The sequence below is a fragment of the Salvia miltiorrhiza genome, chromosome 2, assembly GCF_028751815.1.
Source record: "Salvia miltiorrhiza cultivar Shanhuang (shh) chromosome 2, IMPLAD_Smil_shh, whole genome shotgun sequence".
In the NCBI taxonomy this organism is placed as follows: Eukaryota; Viridiplantae; Streptophyta; class Magnoliopsida; order Lamiales; family Lamiaceae; genus Salvia; species Salvia miltiorrhiza.
In genome coordinates, this window is record NC_080388.1 from 34,264,164 (window position 1) to 34,284,973 (window position 20,810).

The window sequence follows — 20,810 nt, forward strand, 5'->3', positions numbered from 1 at the left end:
CCCCCTTCCCTAAAGTCAAAAAATAAAATTAAAAAAAATAGAAACATTTTCTTTTCACTTTCTTTTGACTTACATTTGAATCAAAATAAGAGGTATAGTAATTCTGGATGAAACTGGAAAACAAAAAAAGACTTGAGCGACGTTGAATTTTCTTTTCTTGAGCAGGAGGAGGTTGAATTTTCATAAATAACCACTCTGGAATAGTCCAGTATAGCGCCGTACGTGAATCACATTCATGATTCATCAAAAGGAGGTTGAATTTTCAGAGAAAGACTTGTCCAAGTTGATAAACAGGTCAAAGTTGCACGCAATATTTAAGCAAACTTACTAAATTTCATAGCTCTCACCATCCTGAAATATATAGCCATAATCTTGCGCAGTCTGAGTTCATCATTTGCCTGAAAAAAAAAAAATGAATACAACTCTAGGCCTCGTTCTCACCTCTGTGGTCGTAGCTGCATCCATAGCATGCGCAGTGAATTTACTAAATCTTCTCTGGATTAGGCCAAGAAAGCTCGAAAAGCTTCTGAGGAATCAAGGTCTCAACGGGAACCCTTACCGGCCTATTCTTGGAGACACAAGAGATTACGCCAAGGCCATGAAAGCACAACAGCTGAGATCAATCCAATTGTCTGATGATATTTTGCCCCATGTCTTCGGATACTTTCACACCATCCTTGATAAGTACGGTAAGTATATATATAAATACTTGTTTCCTTTCCTTCTTGGATATTCTTTTGTTGCTCTTCTTGTAACGAGTTGATACATCAGGTCCGAATTCTTTCCTATGGTTTGGTCCGTGGCCACGACTAAATGTTACTGATCCGGAGCTCATAAGGGAGATTCTAAGGAATCCTGGTGTATATCAGAAGCCCCTTCCAGAGATGGGAAAGATTCTTACAGGCGGCCTCGTAGTTTTGGAGGGCGAAAAATGGGCTAAGCACAGGAAGATTGTCAATCCTGCTTTCCATCTCGACAAGTTGAAGGTAACTGATTGAACATATATGTTTATACTCATTTCACTATGATCAGTAGTATTAGTAAACTTAACAAAGAATCATTTCGTTTCTTGATGCAGAGCATGGTGCCCGCAATGGTTTTGAGCTGTTCGAAGATGATAGAAAAGTGGGAAGCCATGGTTTCTGGTAGTGATAAAGGGTGGTGTGAAATCGATGTCTGGTCATACCTGGAAGATCTAACGGGCGATGTGATTTCACGGACAGCGTTCGGTGGCAGCCATGAAGAAGGTAGTAGAATATTCCAGCTCCAAAAAGAGAAACTTGAGATCTCTCTGCCATTGCTGCAGTTGATAGTCATCCCAGGATGGAGGTGAGAACATGAACCAAACTATGTTGATATGAGAGTGCCTTAAATAATCATGTAAACTCAAAACTATTTTGTTATAACAGATATTTGCCTACGAAAGTGAACCGGAGATTGAGCGCAATAACAAGAGAGGTTCAATCCTTGCTGAGAGGCATGATCGACGAGAGGCAGAAGGCGGCCGCCCCTGCTGACGACTTGTTAGGTCTGTTGATGGAGTCGAGTTCAAGATCCGTTGAAGAAAGCGGGAACAAGAAGGGCGGGATGAGCATCGAAGATGTGATGGAAGAATGCAAGCTGTTCTATTTCGCCGGCTCAGAAACAACCTCGAGTTTGCTGGTCTGGACGATGGTGCTGCTCTGCATGCATCCCGAATGGCAAACTCGAGCTAGGGAAGAGGTGAACCGAGTCATGGCCAACTCCGAACCAGCTTTTGAGGCTTTGAATCATCTCAAAGCTGTAAGATATCTTTCATCGCGATCATTACTAACCCCCAAAGAAATGAAGAGTTAATTAATTATCAACCATGTTTTTTGCGATTGGTTCTTGGTAAATAGGTTACGATGATCCTGCAAGAGGCGTTGAGGATGTACCCGCCGCTGCCTCTGACGGCGAGGGGCCCGACGGAGACGGTGAAAGTGGGGGATCTGACGATTCCGAAAGGGGTGCATATGACGCTGCTGATAGGGCAGGTCCATTATGATCCGGAGATTTGGGGCGAAGACGCGAGAGAGTTCAAACCGCAGAGGTTTGAGAAAGGCATTCCCGATGGGGCGAAGATGAAAGCGGGCTTCATACCATTCGGGTCGGGGCCTCGCGCCTGCATCGGCCAGAACATGGCCATGATGGAAGCAAAAGTTGCTCTTGCGATGATTCTGCGCCGCTTCTCATTTCAACTGTCGCCCTCTTATGTGCACGCTCCTTTTTCACTCTTAACTTTGCAGCCGCAGCATGGCGCTCCAATGATTTTGCGCTCTCTTCATTCCTAAACCGAGTTTTATATATTTTCTATGTAGACGGAAACTTGCAACCATGTTGGGTGATGAGTCTCACTAGCTCGTTTATGTTTTAACCAAGTTGTGTTGACATACGTGTAGTATTTGTATATGGTTGCAATTACAAACAAGTATTTGTGTCTCATCACTTTTTGTTGATACTACCTAGTTCGTGAAATTTGATTAACATAAAATTGAATAGGAGGTCTGATTAATTTAAGACAAAACCACATAGTTACTACTAGGGCCTTTCTTGTAACCTTTACCTTGCTTCCATATAATGTCCATGGAATCGTGAGACTAGATATATATTTGAAAGACAAACAGTAAGCTCTGAGATTTTTATAAATTAGATCATGTTTGTATATTGTATTGGAAAAAATAGAAAATATATAAGAACAACATGTACAGAGATGAGATGACACAATATTTACCCAATTATAGCAAGAAACACAATCCGTACTCAAGTTCACAATTTTCACTCAAACTTTCGAAACGTTACAACTACAACGCCTTTTAAATTTTTGTAACTATAAAATTCCCAATTTTCAGAGGTAATAGTATTCCGTTTGACTATTATTAATATACACACATCGGACGAACTTCACCAAATAAATTGAGGATATTGTAATTGCAACATTTTGAAAAAAGAATTTCTTATTTTAATAAATATATTGTGTCAAATGCTTCTTTATACGACGACCATAGCTATTCATAATTTTTATAGAGGAAAAGTTTGTGTTTGAACCTTCGTCGTGTCCAATGCCAAGAATATATGAATCATCAGCCCATTCCATTCCATGAAAAAGACAGTCTTAAAACTACAACAAAGCCAGAAATCAGCCGGCATGCTTGCCCAAAGAAATAACACCGTAAAATCCGCCTTCTCCATTGATTCTCATACCAATAAGAATAAAACCAAAAATATCACATTATATATATTCTCAACCATAGTTATAAGAAATTAAAAATGGAAGTAAAACTTAGGTCAGTCATCACCTCTACACTCATCCTAGTAGGTATACTACTCACAGTAAAATTACTAAAATGGGCGTGGCTGAGGCCGAGGAAGCTGGAGAAACTTCTCCGGGAACAAGGTCTCAACGGCAACCCATACAAACTCCTGATCGGAGACATGAAACAGTTGATCACAGTAATGAAAACAGAGCAGCCCAAGGCGGTGAAGCTCTCCGACCCCATACCGCCTCATATCCTTCCATTCTACACCCAAATCATTCACAAATACGGTAAGCCCTAACAATGAAGATTCATCTCATTCCATTCACATTCACATTCACAATGTCACGTTCGTTTATTTTTGGTGTGGGGAAAGGAGCGCGTTCCTTCACATGGTTTGGAGCTGCGCCGAGGATCAACATCTCCGATCCGGAGCTGATGAAGGAGATCCTCACGAAACCTAGCGTGTTCCAGAAGCCACGCCCCGATCCGATTGGGGAGACGATCGTGGGAGGACTTCTGTTTCTCGAAGACGCGCAATGGGCTATGCACAGAAAGATCATCAACGCCGCTTTCCATATCGACAAGCTGAAAGTAAAAATAAATCACACCTAGCTGCAATAGTATATGTATACACATTAAATTTCTTCTTTAATTAATTAATGTTGCAGAAGATGATACCCGCAATGTACATATGTTGTTCGGAGATGATAGAGAAATGGGGAGCCTTGGTTTGTAGAAATGGAAAGCAAGCGGAAATCGACGTTTGGCCTTACCTCGAAGATTTATCGGGTGATGTGATTTCGCGGACTGCGTTCGGGTGCAGTGATCATGAGCAAGGAAGAAGGATATTTGAGTTACAGAAAGAGCAAGTTAAGCTTGTTTTGCAGCTGCTGCAGTTCTCTTTCGTCCCCGGATGGAGGTGAGCTTGCTGATGAAATCAAATACGAGATACAAACACAACTGATCATATATTTTTTTTTTCTTAAACCAATTAAAACAGGCACTTCCCCACCAAAAGCAACAGAAGAATGAGAGCTGTGACGAGAGAGATTGAGTCCGTGGTGAAGGGTATCATCACGCAAAGAGAGAGAGCAACGGAGAGGGGAGAAAGCATCCATGATGACTTACTAGGCATATTAATGGAATCGAATGTCAAAGAAATTCAACGAGGGAAGAAGATGGGGATGAGCATCAACGATGTGATCGAGGAATGCAAGCTGTTCTATTTCGCCGGATCCGAGACCACGTCCAATTTGCTGGTGTGGACGTTGGTGATGCTGAGCAAACATCAACACTGGCAAGATCGTGCGAGGGAGGAGGTTTTGCAAGTTTTGGGAAACAATCCACCTACTTTCGATGCCCTCAACCAGCTTAAAACGGTATAACACTTTTTTCAATTTAAATTTTTTATTTTAGCTCCCCTAATCTGTATTTCCAGGTGACTATGATTTTTCAGGAAGTTCTGAGGATGTATCCACCGGCACCGTTGATCATCCGAGCGCCTACGAAGACGGTGAAGCTGGGAAGCATGATAGTGCCGGTGGGGGCAGAGTTAACTCTACTCATAGGGCTAATGCATCACGATCCCGAGATATGGGGTGACGATGTGAACGAATTCAAACCGGAGAGATTTGGTCAAGGGATTTCGAGTGCAGCTAAGATCAACTTCGCCTTCTTGCCGTTCAGCTCCGGCCCTCGCGTCTGCATCGGCCAAAACTTCGCGATGATGGAGGCGAAAATGGCGTTGGCGGTGATGCTGCAGAGTTTCCGGTTCGAATTGTCGTCTTCTTACAAGCATGCACCATTTCCGATCATGACGCTGCAGCCACAGTATGGTGCTCCTTTGATTTTGCATAAGCTATAATTCACCCACTTCTTCTTATTGTACTATATTTCCAGAGGGCAGAACAATTTTAGACGCTGACGAGACGATAAACTAGGAATCCCCAAATGTTCAATCTAATAAAATCCAACTCTTGCATATATTAAACAAATAGTTGGTATATAAAACAAGATTTCTAGATTTAAAAACTTATTGCCATTGTGGGGGAGTCACAATGGCAAACATTAGACAATTTAAAGCTTGTATTAAAAAAATTAATTACTCTATTATTTTTCTTAATCACCTGAATTAATACCCAACTCCAATCCCATTTTACTTTTTCACACGCACTCAACTTTTCTCTAAACTTCTGAAACCTTAGGCCAAATTTTGCCTCAACTCCAATCCCATTTTACTTTTTCACACACTCAACTTTTCTCTGAACTTCTGAAACCTTAGTCCAAATTTTGCCTCATCTATGGCTATTGCCACTGAGGAAAGAGGAAGTGGCGACGGCGGGAGGAACACAGATACAACCCGAACCCCTTGTTTCCCTCTCGCTAGAACAAGCGTAGAAACTCACCATATGTAAACGGAAACTAGAGAAGGATGAAGGAAGATGAACAGTAGCAGGCTGTGTTTCTTTATTGAATCACATTTCAAGTTATTATTAGTATCACCATTCAATTCAATGTTTTCGTTCTATACATTTTTAAATTCAACAAAATTTTGGTGGTCTCATCCCCTATTATTAGCAGGCCATTGTTGTTGAACTCTGCATTTGTTGATGTTTTACTAACTTTAAATTGTGTAACGTTTTAAATCTTGATGCTGATGCTTTGTGCCATATTTGAGATTAGAAATTGGGTTTGGTCTTCGTTTTCTTGAATTTTCTGTATTTTGTGGATAAAGGAATTAGATGAGTAGGTGAGGCTAAAATGCAGCTCATTTTCATTTTTGGCATAAATCGAATCTATAATCTTTTTTCTGAAGGACAAATCTATATAATTTTCTTCACATAATTTTGTTATATTGTCGGCAATTAGATCAGATTCACTGAAATCACAAAAACAGGTTATAACCAATTAATAAAACAAGATTCAAGCAAATCTTTGTTTCAAAAAAATAGTGAAAACAAGAATTAACCGAAGGGTTTATCGACAATCCAATTTGTTTAGAATTACTCTGATGTTCTAACTGCTCGAACAGATTGTGTAATTTCTGTCAAATGCACATCCAAACACGTCATTGATTGATTTTCTTCAATTCTTCAGTAAGGATGGGAGCTTAAAAAGCTTCTTCCAAAGATTCAAAAAAGGCGAAATTTTCACAGCTTCAAAAATTGTAGGGCATTTCCACGAATTTACAGCACGAGAAGAAAACGTGTGAAATACTTGAGGCTGCCCCCAAATTCAATTGAGCATCAATCTAGGCCGGGTGAAATTGAGCATTCACACATTATAATTTCGCAGAGAGCCCATTGGATCGGCCGATCAAAAATTCATTTGAAGTGCAAAAAAATGGATGAATTTGAAAAGAAAAATACAGAAATGTGAGAGCTTTCCAAGAGCAAAAGAAGAAAACGAGAATTCATCAGTTGAGATCTGGAAAGGGCTCTGATAATCGGTATATGCCGGCAACGGAACATGAACGCCACAGTTAAACGGCGCGCCCTGTTCTCTCAAAGGCAACGTTGAAGAATAAACCCTAATCCCACCTTCTTATTAATAGGCAGAATTCTTTGCCCTTTTTTCGGTGCTGGGCTTGGGCCCGATATCTAATGCTCAATTATTAGGGCTTATGTAAATAAAAGTTAAATCCATCGTTAGTCACACTAATTAATTTCAATGTAATAACATTACAATTTTTTAGGGGGAAAGGGATTATATTATTCCAGATCTGAATGAACACCTCCTAATTATTAAATCTTGTAAATATTAAATGGGATAGTTGATAGCTTCATAGAGGGCACTACACATAGCTGATAGTATAATTACTTAATCAAAAGTTTTTATTTGTAATAATTTGTGTTAAAGGATAAGAGGAAAACATGGAATCATTCATCCATAATAGTAAATTCTAAGAAAAACTAAAAAATCTTCTCCTACAACACATGATCACCAAGTATAAAAAGGGAGAAGAAAGTGTTCTAAAAGAGATTAATGAGGAAAACATAGTAGACTTGGGTATATACAACACTGGTGAAGCAAAAAAAAAAAAAAAAAAAAACACAGAAGCCCTACTTAATAGTATTATTATTAGTTACCCATTTGATGAAGAACAAATGTATACATCAAGAATCAAAGTTGATACTCTCCTATCGGCCATTGTCCGAAAATGACCACAATAATGATATAATTGCAACAATAGCTACACCAATATTGTTCAAGATTACCTATAAATATACAACAGAAACCTGCTTTCTGATGGCTGCTTTCATGCAGAACCACATTCTGTGTCGATCAAGAATCAAGTATACGGCATGCTGCTGCATGCCTGAAGAACACACACGTCTTCATTTTATCCGTTCCAAATTATAGTTCACCAACTGTTCCAGCGATAGCCTAAAGGGACTCGGAGGCAAGCAGTGAAGATTCTCAATGGCTAGATCAGCCATTCCTCTTGCCAGCTCTCGAGCCCTATCAATCCCCCCGCTGTTCTTGACAATCTCAATGGCCTCCTCAAGAGAACCCGTCTCACAGAATTCCGTGTCAATGATATCCCTCAGTTTTGACTCTTTCTCAAGTGCAAATATGACCGGAGCAGTTAGGTTTCCCTTTGCTAGGTCGCTCCCAGCCGGTTTTCCCAGCTGCTCTGCTGACTGAGTGAAATCCAATATGTCATCAACAACTTGGAATGAGAGGCCCAAATTCTTACCGTACTGATACATCTTCTCACTGATGCCATTGTCGACCCCACTGAAAATGGCCGATCCCTTGGTGCTAGCAGCAATCAAGGAGGCTGTTTTGTAGTAGCTCTTGATTAGATATTCGTCAAGGTGAACATCACAGTCGAACAAACTTGATGCCTGTTTTATTTCACCGCTAGCAAAATCTTTAATCACCTGCAACACCAATGCACTCAGTAATTTGCTCTTAACAAAAAAAAAAGGTTTATATTCCTTACTGTCCACTTTATTTATGATTGGCAAAAGGTCAGGAGCGAAGGTATCACGCACCTGGCTTATAAGCTTGATAACTTCAAGATTTTCCAGATTTGCCAGGTACCACGATGATTGAGCAAACATGAAATCCCCAGCAAGAACAGCCACTCTTGTGCCGTATAATTGGTGGACGGTTTCCTTTCCTGCAATGCATCAGTAAATAAGAAATGCTAGTGCAGCAACAACTGCTCTCTTTTTGTGTTACTTGTAAGAGAAAATCACATGATTACAAATTCTGATTCCGACAATTTGACATTTTATGAGTCATCTAGTATAAGAGATTTCCATTTTTATTCTCACGTGTGCCCATTTTCCGACCACCACCACCCGACCTTCCTTTCCTCTCCATTTCAAACTCAGATTAATTAGTTTTAGGCACTTTTATTGTCAATGAATGTATTGAAGAGGCTGCAATTAAAGGATATAAGCACTGAACCAATGGTAAGAGGATACTGAAACTGAGTGCATTTTCTCCAGCTATAGTTTGTCTAAACATGAATGAATGATGTATTATATACTTCAAGTTAGGAAGAAAAGTTCAAAAAAAAAAAAAGAACAAGATGACAAAGATTAGTAAAAGTAGAAGGAGATGGAGCAAAAGATAAAAAAAATTTAAGTACAAAGGCAGAAGTCAAAAAGTGGAGATAAAGGGTACAAAATTTGCATTTCTCCTTTCTTTCATCTATTTATTTTTTGCTAATATGATTAACGGAATATATGATTCTTTCATATATAGAAGACTAATGAGAAAATGCAATGAAAAGTGAAAGAGCAAAAAAGGTTGGATGATATGAGAAATTTAAGAGGGCTAACCTCTCCGCATGTCGCTTTCATCTATTACATCATCATGAATCAGACTTGCAGTGTGGATCATCTCAATGATCTCAGCCAACCTTCTATGTTCTTTGGTGAGATCCCTGAACCATGACAACATTGAGTTAAGTAGAAAAACTTCAGTCTCCAATGAAGTAAGATAAAGAGAATGCCCTATACAACTTACTTCAAACCAGCAATTTCTGCAGTGGCTCGTGAAACCAGAAAAACTAAAGCTGGTCGCATCCTTTTCCCACCAGCTTCGAAGATTTGCTCAGCAGCAGACATCAAAACAGGGTTTTCTGAACCAACAATCTAAAAATCATATTCAGCACTAAGTTAGTTTGGTACGTGCTCAAACTTAAACACCGTTCATGTGAATTACATATTCTCCAACAAGTGTTAACAATTCAAATTCGAAAAGGTGCATCACTAAAAGTAAATTGACATATTCCAACTAGTTATTGTCCAAATTGACATATTCCAACTAGTCATAGTAGCTACAAGGTCTCTCCATTTGAGATCGTTGATGCTTCTTTTTCCAATATTAACCAATCGACTTTGAATGTCTTTTTCAGGTCCTCACCATTGCTATTAATAATTTATCTTTGACCCAATGCATTTTCTCTATTAACTATGATAATATTGGGTACTTCAATTCATTACATCACTCAAAAGTAAACCTTCTTAGTAGCCAGATTCATATAACTTAATAGATCAGAATTTACAAGAACAAACTTGAACTTGAATGATGAATATACAAGTAATTTCTTGTACGCGCAAAATAATTCCTCGTCTCAAACTGTGGCAGGACCACGTTGAGCTGCCAAAAGAGCCTTATCAAGACCGAAGCACACACCAAAAATTTTACCAGAGATTCCCACAACACCTCCATTTGATGATCACTCAATTCATCTAAGAAAAGCAAGTTTCTAACCATCATTATCAATTCATTTTTCAAAAGTTGAATCAGTTCGCCATAATATCCTTCCCACCTAACATACACTAATAAACATCTATGGTGTCTCTTCTTCAATATCCCATCTCAAATTAAATGCAACAAACATCAAATTCATGTCTTAGCTCATACAACTCAAGAAACTCACCGACTGCAGATTCTTGTTCAATGTTAGTAAATCTTCAGCAACCACTTCAAACATATTGGACATAGAAGGAAGGCCCTTTTCCTCTTCAGCCAAGTCCAGAACTGGAGGAGGCCCAGCAGCAACCCCTATAAATAATGTCAAGAAATTATCACAAAATCCAAGATTCAATCTAGCTATCACAAACTAGAATCACATCAAAATAAACAAAAAAACATTGCTACAATATCTCGCAAGCTACAAAAACACAAGTTACCATTGAGAAAAGCTTCTGGAGTCTTCGTGGAGAAGACGCGGCAGCGGCCGGCGTCGCGCCGGCAACACCTCAATCTGCGAGCTCCGCCACGCCTATTCACATTCTGGAGCACCCCCTTTCCGCAATTTCTCGCGGTTACACGATTGGTAGAGGCATTGGAAGAGCAGCCGCACGCCGCAAAATCCCATCTTGTTCTACCAAACTCAAGATTACTACATGTCAGCGACATCATCACTAGCAAAAAGTAGAAAGCTTTTTTCCCAGAAGTTCAATATCCCACTTCAGAACCTCGGGCAATTTCTCATTTCTCGCGCACACACCTAGCAGAATAGTAAGTCTCCAATGCTATAAAAATTGAATCTTTGATAATAAAAGAAGGGCAAAGAAAATGCGAAATGTTAATGGGTTGTGGAGTTTGGGAGTTTCTCAAAGAAGAGGAGAGGCTGGTTGCGAGTCATATTCATTTTGTTTTGTGCATAAGCAGGAAAAAAAATTGAGTGGAGCAAAAAAATACAGCATTCGAGTTTGGATTTTTATTTTTCTGCACACACAGGATTGTTTAATTTTCAAAAAAATCACGAAATTACGACTTTTTTTGAAAGTTTTTGGAAAAGAGCTGAGGGAAATGAGAAGCAATGGACGAGACAACGAGACGTTGAATCTTATCTAGCGGACTACATTCATTGTGTGTGTGAAAAAACACACAGTTGGCGTTCAGAATTTTTTTTTAAATGAATTAATAATGATTTCTTATTTTACGATGACTCAAATCTTTAACTAATTAATTAGAGGAAAACTGTGTTATGAATTAAACTGCATTTAATTTTGTTGTCACTTGGGGTTGAGAATTTTGGTGGCTGGAGTATTAGGATTGGGGTTTTATTATAATCGAGAAAATCAATGAATTATTGGGCAAATAAATTTCTCGAAACACGAATTGTAATCTCGGTTTGACAAATGCGTGGATGTTATTGATTTAAATCATCTTAATACATAAAGAATCTTTTCACACAGTCAATTTATTATAGTAGTAGTATTTATTTAGCGATTACTAACTAGCTACATATCAGACAAATGATAAAAAATTACAGTGATATACGAGAAACTTTAGCACAAGGTTTGCAATTTTCTTGCTGAGTTGTGTAAGTGTATCATACGTTTAATGCGGTCAATCTTTCCAAAATAATAAAAAAAAATTGAAGGATAATAATAATAATAATAATAATAATAATAATAATAATAATAATAATAATAATAATAATAATAATAATAATAATAATAATAATAATAATAATAATAATAATAATAATAATAATAATAAATTCAAGAGTTTTGAGGATAATAATAATAGTCAGGCCGTAAATTTTGCAAAGTAAAGTATTATTAACATTGTTGCTAAACAAATCGATAAAATTTCATTTATATGGCGAAGTTGGTCTTTACAATGGAGGCAGTTCCGACTAATATAAATTTTTTATAGAGGCAGCACCTTAATCTAGCCAAACCTACATAGTAAAAGAAAATTTTAATCATGTGAATAAAATTATGAAAATAATTAAATAATTTTATAGTATATAACAGTGTAAAATATATTATTTTTTAAAATAGTGATAATTACAAAAGGGTTGGATATAAATTGATTTTTTTCTCCTAAGTATATATATTTTGTGAGATCAGAATAATATTATTGTATGAAAATGCGACTTTTACTGCGATGGCAATAGTTATTTACATTGCGAAGCAAAGTTTGTTAAAGAAGGGAAATTGCATGAGAGAGAGAGAGAGAGAGTGGGGTTTTATACTGGGGAAATGGTGTGTAACATTATTTTGTACTGTTGCACATTTTAATTATTACACAATTTTAAGGAAAAGCATGTTTAATAAAGTAAAATATATTATTATATTATTTTTGTAATTTTATGTTGCAATGTATTTTACTTTGTTACATTTTTGCGTATCCACGACATTCTGCACAATATCAGTTATTAGTCTCACTAACCAACTTTTGACGATTATTAATTATTGATCCTAAGTTAAACAAGCTTTATCTGAATTACCCGCCAGCTTATCTTTCAGTCAGCTGAACTAAATCACTTTAAATAATTATATTTTCAGTTGATCTTGTCGATTTGCTCAAATTCAGTTAGTCGGCCGACCGATGCACACCCCTACACCATCCTATATATAAGAGGCGAAGAAGGTTTTGATTTTCAGTGGATGCTTGCGGCCCTTTTTTTATGGAGATCGACGATGTATTGGTAAACCACGTCATCGTGAAAACCCTCGTCCATGACCTGTGTATATAATCGAATATGGATATAAATATTAGGTAATTATGTATCGTAGTAAATGCAATGAAGAATTAAATTTAAAATTTTGGCATTATGTATTATAACATGTTAATTTCATTCTTTTTTTAATATAATTATTTCAAATGGATCGAAAAAGGCCATAAATAAAAGGGTTAATGGCCTGTAAAACCACGAACTTTGAGCGAATTCTAGTTTTAACCTCTAACAAAAGATTCTGCCTGTAAAATCACGAACTTTGAAATCTTTCTGATTTTGACTACGGGATAAATTTTCGGCCAAAAATAGGCTGAGTTGGCAGCCTGAAATCTAGCAGGGCTTAATCGACAATGACACAAAAACGACGTTGTTCTTTTAAAAATGCAAAACGACGTCATTTAACTTAAAGACAAGTAGGAAGCAATAGGATGATGTTATTGATTCCACTGAATGCCAAAATAATTTAGAAATAAATAGAGTTATTATAATAATAGGATGTAAGATAATCGGATGAAAGATAAGAAAGCAATTAGAGGAAATGACCGAAATGATTCTTACTAATGACCTAAGCAATAGCCCAAGGATTCCACCGAATAGTTGAGGATTTCTTACTTGAATGCTTCCTTCAACTCTGGGGAGATTTTGGGGGAAATTATTAAAGGAACTATATTTTGAGAATTAGGGCATTTAATTAAAAGATTTTGGGGGAAATGAGTAAAGAAAATTGATTAAAATGTCACATAAGCCGTCTGAAATTTATCCCGTAGTCAAAATCAGAAAGATTTCGAAGTTCGTGGTTTTACAGGCAGAATATTTTGTTAGAGGTTAAAACCAGAATTCGCTCAAAGTTTGTGGTTTTACAGGCCATTAACCCTAAATAAAATAATTGAACTTATACATAATAAATACTTCATCCGTCTACGATAAGTGTGGTGTGGTGTGGATGGGATGACACAGATTTTAAGAAAAAATATTGGAAGATGTGTATAAGAGCATCCGCATTGGTGTTACATGATAGCTTACTTTATAAGGGGGGGACCACATGGTGTAAAGAGGCTGCATTGGGGTTACATGATAGCCTACATGATTTTTTTTGTTTTGATTTTTCCACTTTTCATTTAAGTTTAATTTCATAAATTTAAATCACACAATTGTCTTTAAATTTAAATTGCATTAATTTTGAAATCCTAAAAATTACATAAAACTTAATAAAATAAAAACAAATCCTACAAATAACTATTCTGGCCCTAGAGGTCCGAAACGTGCCCAAACATGCTCCATCAAATCATATTGGAGCGCGGCGTGCAACTGCCTATGTCGGAGAAGGGTGTCTCTTTGCACATATTCATCGAAGGAAACTGGAGTTGCTCGACCACTCTCCGTCGAGTCACTGCTAGACGCCCCATGTCCCGCATCGTCATCTCTCCAATTGGTTGCTCCTTCACCTTCGTGCTCCACAATCATGTTGTGGAGAATGATGCAACACAGCATGATGTTCCAGAGGTGCTCTAGGTACCAATTCCGCGAGGGACTGCGAATGATTCCCCACCGAGCTTGAAGGACTCCAAAGGCACGTAAGACCGGGGACGTTTCACACGTCCCGACTCCGGCGCCGGCTGGGCGTAGAGGTGAGCAAGCAATTATTTCTGCAACTCTATCTCCTCCATGAAAAACATACAATTGAAGGTTGTGGTCGGTCTAATTGCCACCCCATGGCCTCCCCATATTGCATTGTTTTTTTTAAAGCTAATTATTTATTTGGCGGTCGACCAAGCAACACATTGATTGCTGTTAGAAGTGATCTAAAATAAGTTTGTAGCGTAAAGTAAATGTTATTTTTGAACTAAATCATTATCAATAGGACAAACAAAAAAGAAAAGTGAGCCATTATAAATGTGACGAAGTCATGGAGAAAATATTACGTAAATAAAATATTTGTTTTTATTTATGAGAGAAATGTGAAAAGGAATCATATTAGAGAGAGGGAAAATTGACGCCTAATTTGAATGTTTAATCTTGAATCATTATTCATTAGTTCCAAAATCACAATAAAAGCATGATTTGAACACAAAAATTACTTAACAAAATCTCTTTTTTAGTTTTTTTTCCTTAAAAGTACACGTGTGTTGGTCAAGCGGTAAGAGGTTAATGTTTAAGGCCAAAGCTCTTGAATTTGAGACCGACTTTTAAATTTCTTTATTTAATAGCCAAAATGAAGCATAAAACACAATTTATGGCCACACATTGAAAAAACACAAATTTTGGTCATTTTTATTGATTTGGACGTTTTTACCCTTAATGAGGCGGACCGGGTAGGATCAGGCACGCGGGTCGCGTGCCGGGTCGGGTTAGGCACTTATGGCACTATTAGTGCCATAAGTGCCAAGATTTTACTTTGGTTTTATTTTGGATTTCCGATGGCACTTATGGCACTAATAGTGCCAAAAGTGCCAACGAAAATCCAAAATAAAACCAAGTAAAATAGTCATTTTGACACTTATGGCACTATTAGTGCCAACGGAAATTCAAAATAAAACTAAGTAAAATGGTTATTTGGGCACTTATGGCACTAATAGTGCCATAAGTGCCATACGTGCAACACAAATACAGAAACAACATCATTTAAACCTTAAATGGAACATCTAAACCCTAAGATGGATAATCTAAACCCTAAATGGAACATCTAAACCACAAATGGACAATCTAAACCCTAAATGGAATATCTAAACCCTAGGGGGAAGTGTGCCATAAGTGTCATACGTGCAGCACAGATCAGATCTGTCGATGGCTGAAATCGAAGGAGGCGGAGATCAGATCTGCCAATGGAGGAGGAGGCGCAACGATCATATCAGATCCACCGTCGCCGCCTCATCAGATCAGATCCACCGCCGCCGCTGCCTCATCCTCCGCCAAGCGGCGCGCTGGAGAGAGAGAGAGAGGGAGATGAGAAAGAGAGAGGAGAGAATGGCAGCCGCTGGAGAGAGAGAGATGGAGGATCTCCTCCATCGCCGCCGCCTCATCTTCAACTCCGATAAATTGTGCCCAAGCGGCGCGCTGGAAAGAGAGAGAGGGAGATGAGAAAGAGAGAGGAGAGAGCAGCAACTGCTGCCCGCTGGAGAGAGAGAGGGAGATGAGAAAGAGAAAGGAGAGAGAAGGGTAAAATAGTCATGACATAATAAAAATGGCTAAAATTTATGTTTTTTCAAATGATGGACAAAATTTGATGTTGTATGTTGAATAGGGCCGGTTGTTTCTTATTTTAATGCACTGGGATTTAGAAATTACGAATCTTCTGACAAATTCTGTCTCACACACACAATGGCGTCAACAGTTGCAGGAAGTGTTCCCTATTCATCACTCACCACTCCCAAACCCTCGGATCTAAACCCCAAAATCTACTCTCTTGCACACAATCCAAACAATCCGCCATCACCACTCAATTGCAGCAACCAATCCTTCTCCGCTCATTCCGCATTTCGTTCTCGCGTCTGCATCAACAAAAATGCTCGACCCCGCAGCCGCTTCTCGCCAATTGTCTATTCTTCTTCTCCAGGTTAAAAATCGACGTTCCTTAATTGTTGTAGAAATGCTGGTGCTAATTGCTGTTCAACTGTTGAATTTTCTTCTGGAGTTGGGATTTAAATTGGATACGGTTAGTAGAGTGATGTAGCATTTTTCCATTAACAGAGACTATTGTATTAACTACTGAGCATACATTAGAATAGTAAGCAATACTTATTGCTTAGATATGTATAATGGCATTTATTGGACTATAAGCCTTCTTAGTTGTATGGAGCTGAATTACCTTAAAAATAGATGAACAATGATTTAGTGATAATTAAGTATGTGATTTATGTGCGAAGATAAAATAGGAACAATATAGAAAAGTTTTTAATTTCGACAGTTACTTATATGTTGTCTTAATCCATGTGAGAATATTCACTTGTTTATTTTTCCCAAATGAAGGCTCAGGCCATACATCATTGTATAGATTCATCCATTAGACTAATGTTGTTGGCGAGATCGCCGAGATGTTCTGTATTTAATAGAGAAGAAAGGGAGTATATTGAACAAGAGGAAAACTTGAATCTTTTTAGGAATTTAATGTATCCATAAAACACTGGATAAAACATAAAGGACATAGCAAGAAAAAAATAGGCGGGTGTTGCTGATGATGCCTTGTCTCTGTAGTAATGATTTAAATTGAAAACCTAGTATGTGGCATTTGAGTTAAACCCGCCACTGAGGTTATTTGGCAACTCCTCCTACCTCCTGTAGCACTTCTTTACAGATGCAAATGCCCTAATCTAGTTATAAATTCAATAAAATTGGATATGGTTAGCCATGGAAAGCCTGGATTTGATTCACCCTGGTTTAGCTGTAAAAAACAAAATCCGAGTCTAGCATAGTGGACATCGCAAGATTGAAAATTGTGTCTGGAAAGTTGAAAGTAGTCATGTTAATAAATGATTTAGGAAATTCCTCGATCCCTTTCACTATAATTACTACCCTACATTGACAGAAACACAGAAAATTGAAGCATCTTCTCTTAGTTCTCTACAATTCCTTTACTATGTGTTGACTGTTGTACACTGTTACACATTGTGTAATGATGTTCATGTAATGGCTTATAGTTGTAAGCTCAGAGTATTTGGAAGAACCTCAGACCAAGGTCAAATATCAAACTTCACTGAGCCTTCCTGGTTGTTCTTCCTCACTGTCATTACTCGGAACTGGTCAGTTGTGGTACCATCTACTTAAATATTTATGTGATTGCTGATATAGTTTCTGGTCATTATTTCCTGATGCTTGAGAGGCTATAACATTTGTCCTTTTGTAATACTATTAGGATACAGGGAAAAAGTGTTCGCTATTATTGGGGTGAAAGTGTACGCTGCGGGATTATATGCAAACCCATCCATCTTCAGTAAGTTAGATGCCTGGAAAAGACGTTCATCTGCAGAGTTACAAAAGGATTCATCATTATTTGATGCAATTTATCAGGGTAATTGTCATGATAACATTAATTAATGAGGAGATGATATTATTGAAGACCACTAAATACTCATTTTATGAAGTGCAGCTCCTCTCGAGAAATCACTGCATATTATCTTAGTAAGAGATCTAGATGGTAAGACATTTTGGGATGCCTTGGATGAGGCCCTTTCCCCAAGAATTAAATCACCGACTCCAGTAGATGAATCTGCACTTTCGACATTCCGAGGCATCTTTCAAGGCCGTCCTCTTCAGAAAGGAACTTCCATATTTTTGACTTGGTTGGACATGGAAAAAATGCTTGTGAGTATAATATCGCCATTAATATCATTATGCATGTGACAAGCTATCCTCTCCGTATAAAAGGTCACTGCAGCTGATTTTTTTTTTTTTTTCCAGTCTCTTCGCTAAACTTCCATTGCTAATTCATTTAACAGTTCTAAATTTTATTTGTAAATTTGCAGGTTTTTGTCACACCTGAAGGAATTCCTTCTTCTGTTGATGCTACAATTGAGTCATCAAATGTTACATCTGCTCTCTTTGATGTGTTTCTTGGAGGTAATCCAGTTTCCCCATCGTTGAAAGCTTCAGCTTGTGAAGGATTGGCTGCAGCACTCAAGTAATGGAAGAAATGTGAATTTCCTGTTATTCTTTTAGCTTTGAAGGCTAGTTTATTCCTATGAACAAACTTTTATTCCCACTGAAGAGCTTGAGTTTTGACATGCATATACATATTCTTATGTATCAATCAGCCAGCCTGCTCACCATGCACTTTTTTCTATTTGAAATACAAGCACAATTTCAAGTTTCTGGTTTAAATTCTTCTGGTTTTATCTGCTCTAGCATCTTCACAACTTCCGCCATAGTAGGTCTATTGGTTGGCTCTGGCTCAAGAGACATCAATGCTATGCTAAATACACTGTTAATTTCTTCAACAGGATAATCAACCAAACTGCTGTCGAGTACATATTCTTCTCTCTTATCTTGCACTACTGACTTTACCTGCAACAACGTGATATTTAGCATACTTAGTATCTGAAAGATCACAAAACCTAGAAATGGCTGTAAGATAATAGTTGAGTTTATAATGCAGGACTAGATTACTGTTTTAATAATTCAGTTACAACAGATAGTAGGATCATATCATGAAAACACAAGTTGACGGTTTCAGAATGTGATATGGTTGATACTCAATATATTGTCCTAAGATTATTTAGCTCTAAAATGTCCTTGCATAAGTATCACGATCAAAATCATTGAGAAAAGAAATATCAGTATGCATCATTGCTTGAATTTTGACGTTAGTTAAAGTTGAGAATTTTACCCAGGTGACCAGCTTAGTTCCCTCCTCGATGAATGTCTCATCTGTTGGTTTTTTCCCTGTTAGAAGCTCCAGTAATACAACTCCAAAGCTGTAGACATCTCCTTTTGCTGTGGCTTTTCCTGTATCAAAATATTCTGCAGAATATCGGAAGATCATTAGATCAATGCTTAAACAAAATCAGAGTTCAAACAACCATCCTATCATGCGTCTGAAAAGCATACCAGGAGCCAGGTATCCGAAAGTTCCTGCAGCCAATGTCGAAACATGAGTTTTATCCGGCTCCATCAAGGTAGCTAGTCCAAAATCAGACACACGAGCCTCCAAGTTATGATCCAACAGTATGTTGCTCGTCTTGATATCTCGGTGTATGATGTGAGGAATGCAATCGTGGTGGAGGTAAGATATCCCTCTTGCTGCTCCGACTGCTATTTTGTATCTTGTAGGCCAATCAAGAACCATCTTGTTCATCGACTTTCCTGCATCATCATACTGCAAGGCTCAGTCTTTATTTGCTTTAACAGCCTCCTGAATTTCACATATTCATTATTATCTGTGTGGTTTTATGGGTGTTGTGACATTTTCAGCAGTACATACCGTGAAGCACCGCGTCCAAACTGCCATTAGGCATGAGCTCGTAGATGAGAAGATTATAGTGAGGAGCAGTATAGTAACCATGAAGGGTTACTACATTCCGATGCTTGATGTCCCCCATCGCCTCCAGTTCTCTCTGAAAGCTGCGGTCTTGATCCGCAGCGCCTAACCTGTTTAGTCTCTTAACAGCAAAGGGTATGCAGTCATCAATCATCAGCTTGTAAACCGTCCCAAAGCCGCCTGATCCAATGATATCCCTGTTGCCGAGCTTCATCGTCTTCTTCAGAAACACGTCTGTTTTCAATGATTTGATCCTGGGTGATGTAAACAGCACCAGTTTCCCCCCTGTTTTCAAGACATAAAAACTCATGTTGGAATGAGAGCCATATGAGGAATGATGGAAAGAAGAGAAGCACCTCTGAAACTATCTTGGATAAGCAAGTGCCTTTGTTTCCAGCGACGGTGGCAGAGGACTGCCATGATGATCTTTGAGATGACAAAGGCAATAACAGAAATGGAGACGTATAATGCTATGTTTCTTCCCATCTGGTTTTGTGGCTGAATTGCAGCAGTATCCAATCTGTCTTTTTAATCTTCTCTACAGCCAACAGGGTGGAGAAACAAACTGTGACATGAAGATTAACTGAGTCTCAGTTCACACACACATTATACATAAAACTCAAAATAAGATATTGAAAAAGTGAAAATAATGCATTTTGGTTCAGAAATAGGAGTGAGAAACAGCTGACAGCATGTGAATGCCCAATTAATTTGCAGACATTATTAGAAAGTGATGATGGCATCGGCATGCCCGTGTTAGACTATAATTATGTAGCATTTCGGAGCAGTGATTAGACCTTTGATTGTCTCTGACTACAAACAGCGAAATTCCAATAATAAAATTAAAATAAATTACGTCCGTGTAAGCAAGATGTAATTTGATTTCATGGGAAGCAAAAAATCAGCTGAACCCCACCTCACTCACCTAACCTGCGCAACCAGCTGTGTGACTTGGCATAAAATAGGAGGCCAGATTTGGCTGCTTTCCACTTTTCCTTTTCTTTATTTTTGTAATATGTTGTGTGAATTTCAAATTTAAATTGTGTTAAATTTGAGAAAATATGGGAAGTATTAGAGCATCCGCATTGGGGTTCCTTGATAGCCTACTTGATAGTGG

At 38.0% G+C, this 20,810-nt stretch overlaps 5 protein-coding genes across 7 annotated transcripts; 3 read left to right on the forward strand and 2 right to left on the reverse strand.

Annotated features, from left to right (window-relative positions):
• Nucleotides 1-323: 323 nt before the first annotated feature.
• LOC131012131 (cytochrome P450 CYP72A219-like) lies at nucleotides 324-2,463 on the forward strand. Its single transcript, XM_057940041.1, has 5 exons — nucleotides 324-689; nucleotides 772-986; nucleotides 1,079-1,329; nucleotides 1,410-1,782; nucleotides 1,881-2,463. The coding sequence occupies exons 1-5, from the start codon at nucleotides 413-415 to the stop codon at nucleotides 2,310-2,312; spliced, it is 1,548 nt and encodes a 515-aa protein (XP_057796024.1). The 5' UTR covers nucleotides 324-412; the 3' UTR covers nucleotides 2,313-2,463.
• Nucleotides 2,464-3,288: 825 nt separating this feature from the next.
• LOC131012132 (cytochrome P450 CYP72A219-like) lies at nucleotides 3,289-5,246 on the forward strand. The gene is made up of 5 exons (XM_057940042.1): nucleotides 3,289-3,565; nucleotides 3,652-3,869; nucleotides 3,947-4,197; nucleotides 4,279-4,657; nucleotides 4,717-5,246. Exons 1-5 carry the CDS (start codon nucleotides 3,289-3,291, stop codon nucleotides 5,140-5,142), a joined length of 1,551 nt encoding a protein of 516 aa, XP_057796025.1. The 3' UTR covers nucleotides 5,143-5,246.
• A 2,095-nt stretch (nucleotides 5,247-7,341) lies between these two features.
• LOC131012133 (solanesyl diphosphate synthase 2, chloroplastic-like) lies at nucleotides 7,342-11,094 on the reverse strand. 2 transcript variants are annotated; one of them, XM_057940044.1, is made up of 6 exons: nucleotides 10,436-11,094; nucleotides 10,183-10,307; nucleotides 9,264-9,391; nucleotides 9,077-9,180; nucleotides 8,279-8,406; nucleotides 7,342-8,164 (listed from the first exon to the last, which is right to left on the reverse strand). In XM_057940044.1, the coding sequence occupies exons 1-6, from the start codon at nucleotides 10,665-10,667 to the stop codon at nucleotides 7,616-7,618; spliced, it is 1,266 nt and encodes a 421-aa protein (XP_057796027.1). In that variant the 5' UTR covers nucleotides 10,668-11,094; the 3' UTR covers nucleotides 7,342-7,615. The 2 variants fall into 2 exon arrangements, with proteins under 2 accessions (XP_057796027.1, XP_057796026.1); XM_057940043.1 differs by having other exon boundaries at nucleotides 7,342-8,406; nucleotides 10,436-11,067.
• Nucleotides 11,095-15,983: 4,889 nt separating this feature from the next.
• Nucleotides 15,984-18,537, forward strand: LOC131012135 (fatty-acid-binding protein 3, chloroplastic-like). Its single transcript, XM_057940047.1, has 5 exons — nucleotides 15,984-16,276; nucleotides 17,358-17,459; nucleotides 17,573-17,728; nucleotides 17,807-18,021; nucleotides 18,183-18,537. The coding sequence occupies exons 1-5, from the start codon at nucleotides 16,042-16,044 to the stop codon at nucleotides 18,339-18,341; spliced, it is 867 nt and encodes a 288-aa protein (XP_057796030.1). The 5' UTR covers nucleotides 15,984-16,041; the 3' UTR covers nucleotides 18,342-18,537.
• On the reverse strand, nucleotides 18,389-20,542 carry LOC131012134 (receptor-like serine/threonine-protein kinase At1g78530). Of its 2 annotated transcripts, none has more exons than XM_057940045.1 (6): nucleotides 20,491-20,542; nucleotides 20,050-20,258; nucleotides 19,637-19,978; nucleotides 19,264-19,518; nucleotides 19,043-19,176; nucleotides 18,389-18,720 (listed from the first exon to the last, which is right to left on the reverse strand). In XM_057940045.1, the coding sequence occupies exons 2-6, from the start codon at nucleotides 20,177-20,179 to the stop codon at nucleotides 18,520-18,522; spliced, it is 1,062 nt and encodes a 353-aa protein (XP_057796028.1). In that variant the 5' UTR covers nucleotides 20,180-20,258; nucleotides 20,491-20,542; the 3' UTR covers nucleotides 18,389-18,519. The 2 variants fall into 2 exon arrangements, with proteins under 2 accessions (XP_057796028.1, XP_057796029.1); XM_057940046.1 differs by lacking the exon at nucleotides 20,491-20,542 and adding an exon at nucleotides 20,383-20,479.
• Nucleotides 20,543-20,810: the final 268 nt, after the last annotated feature.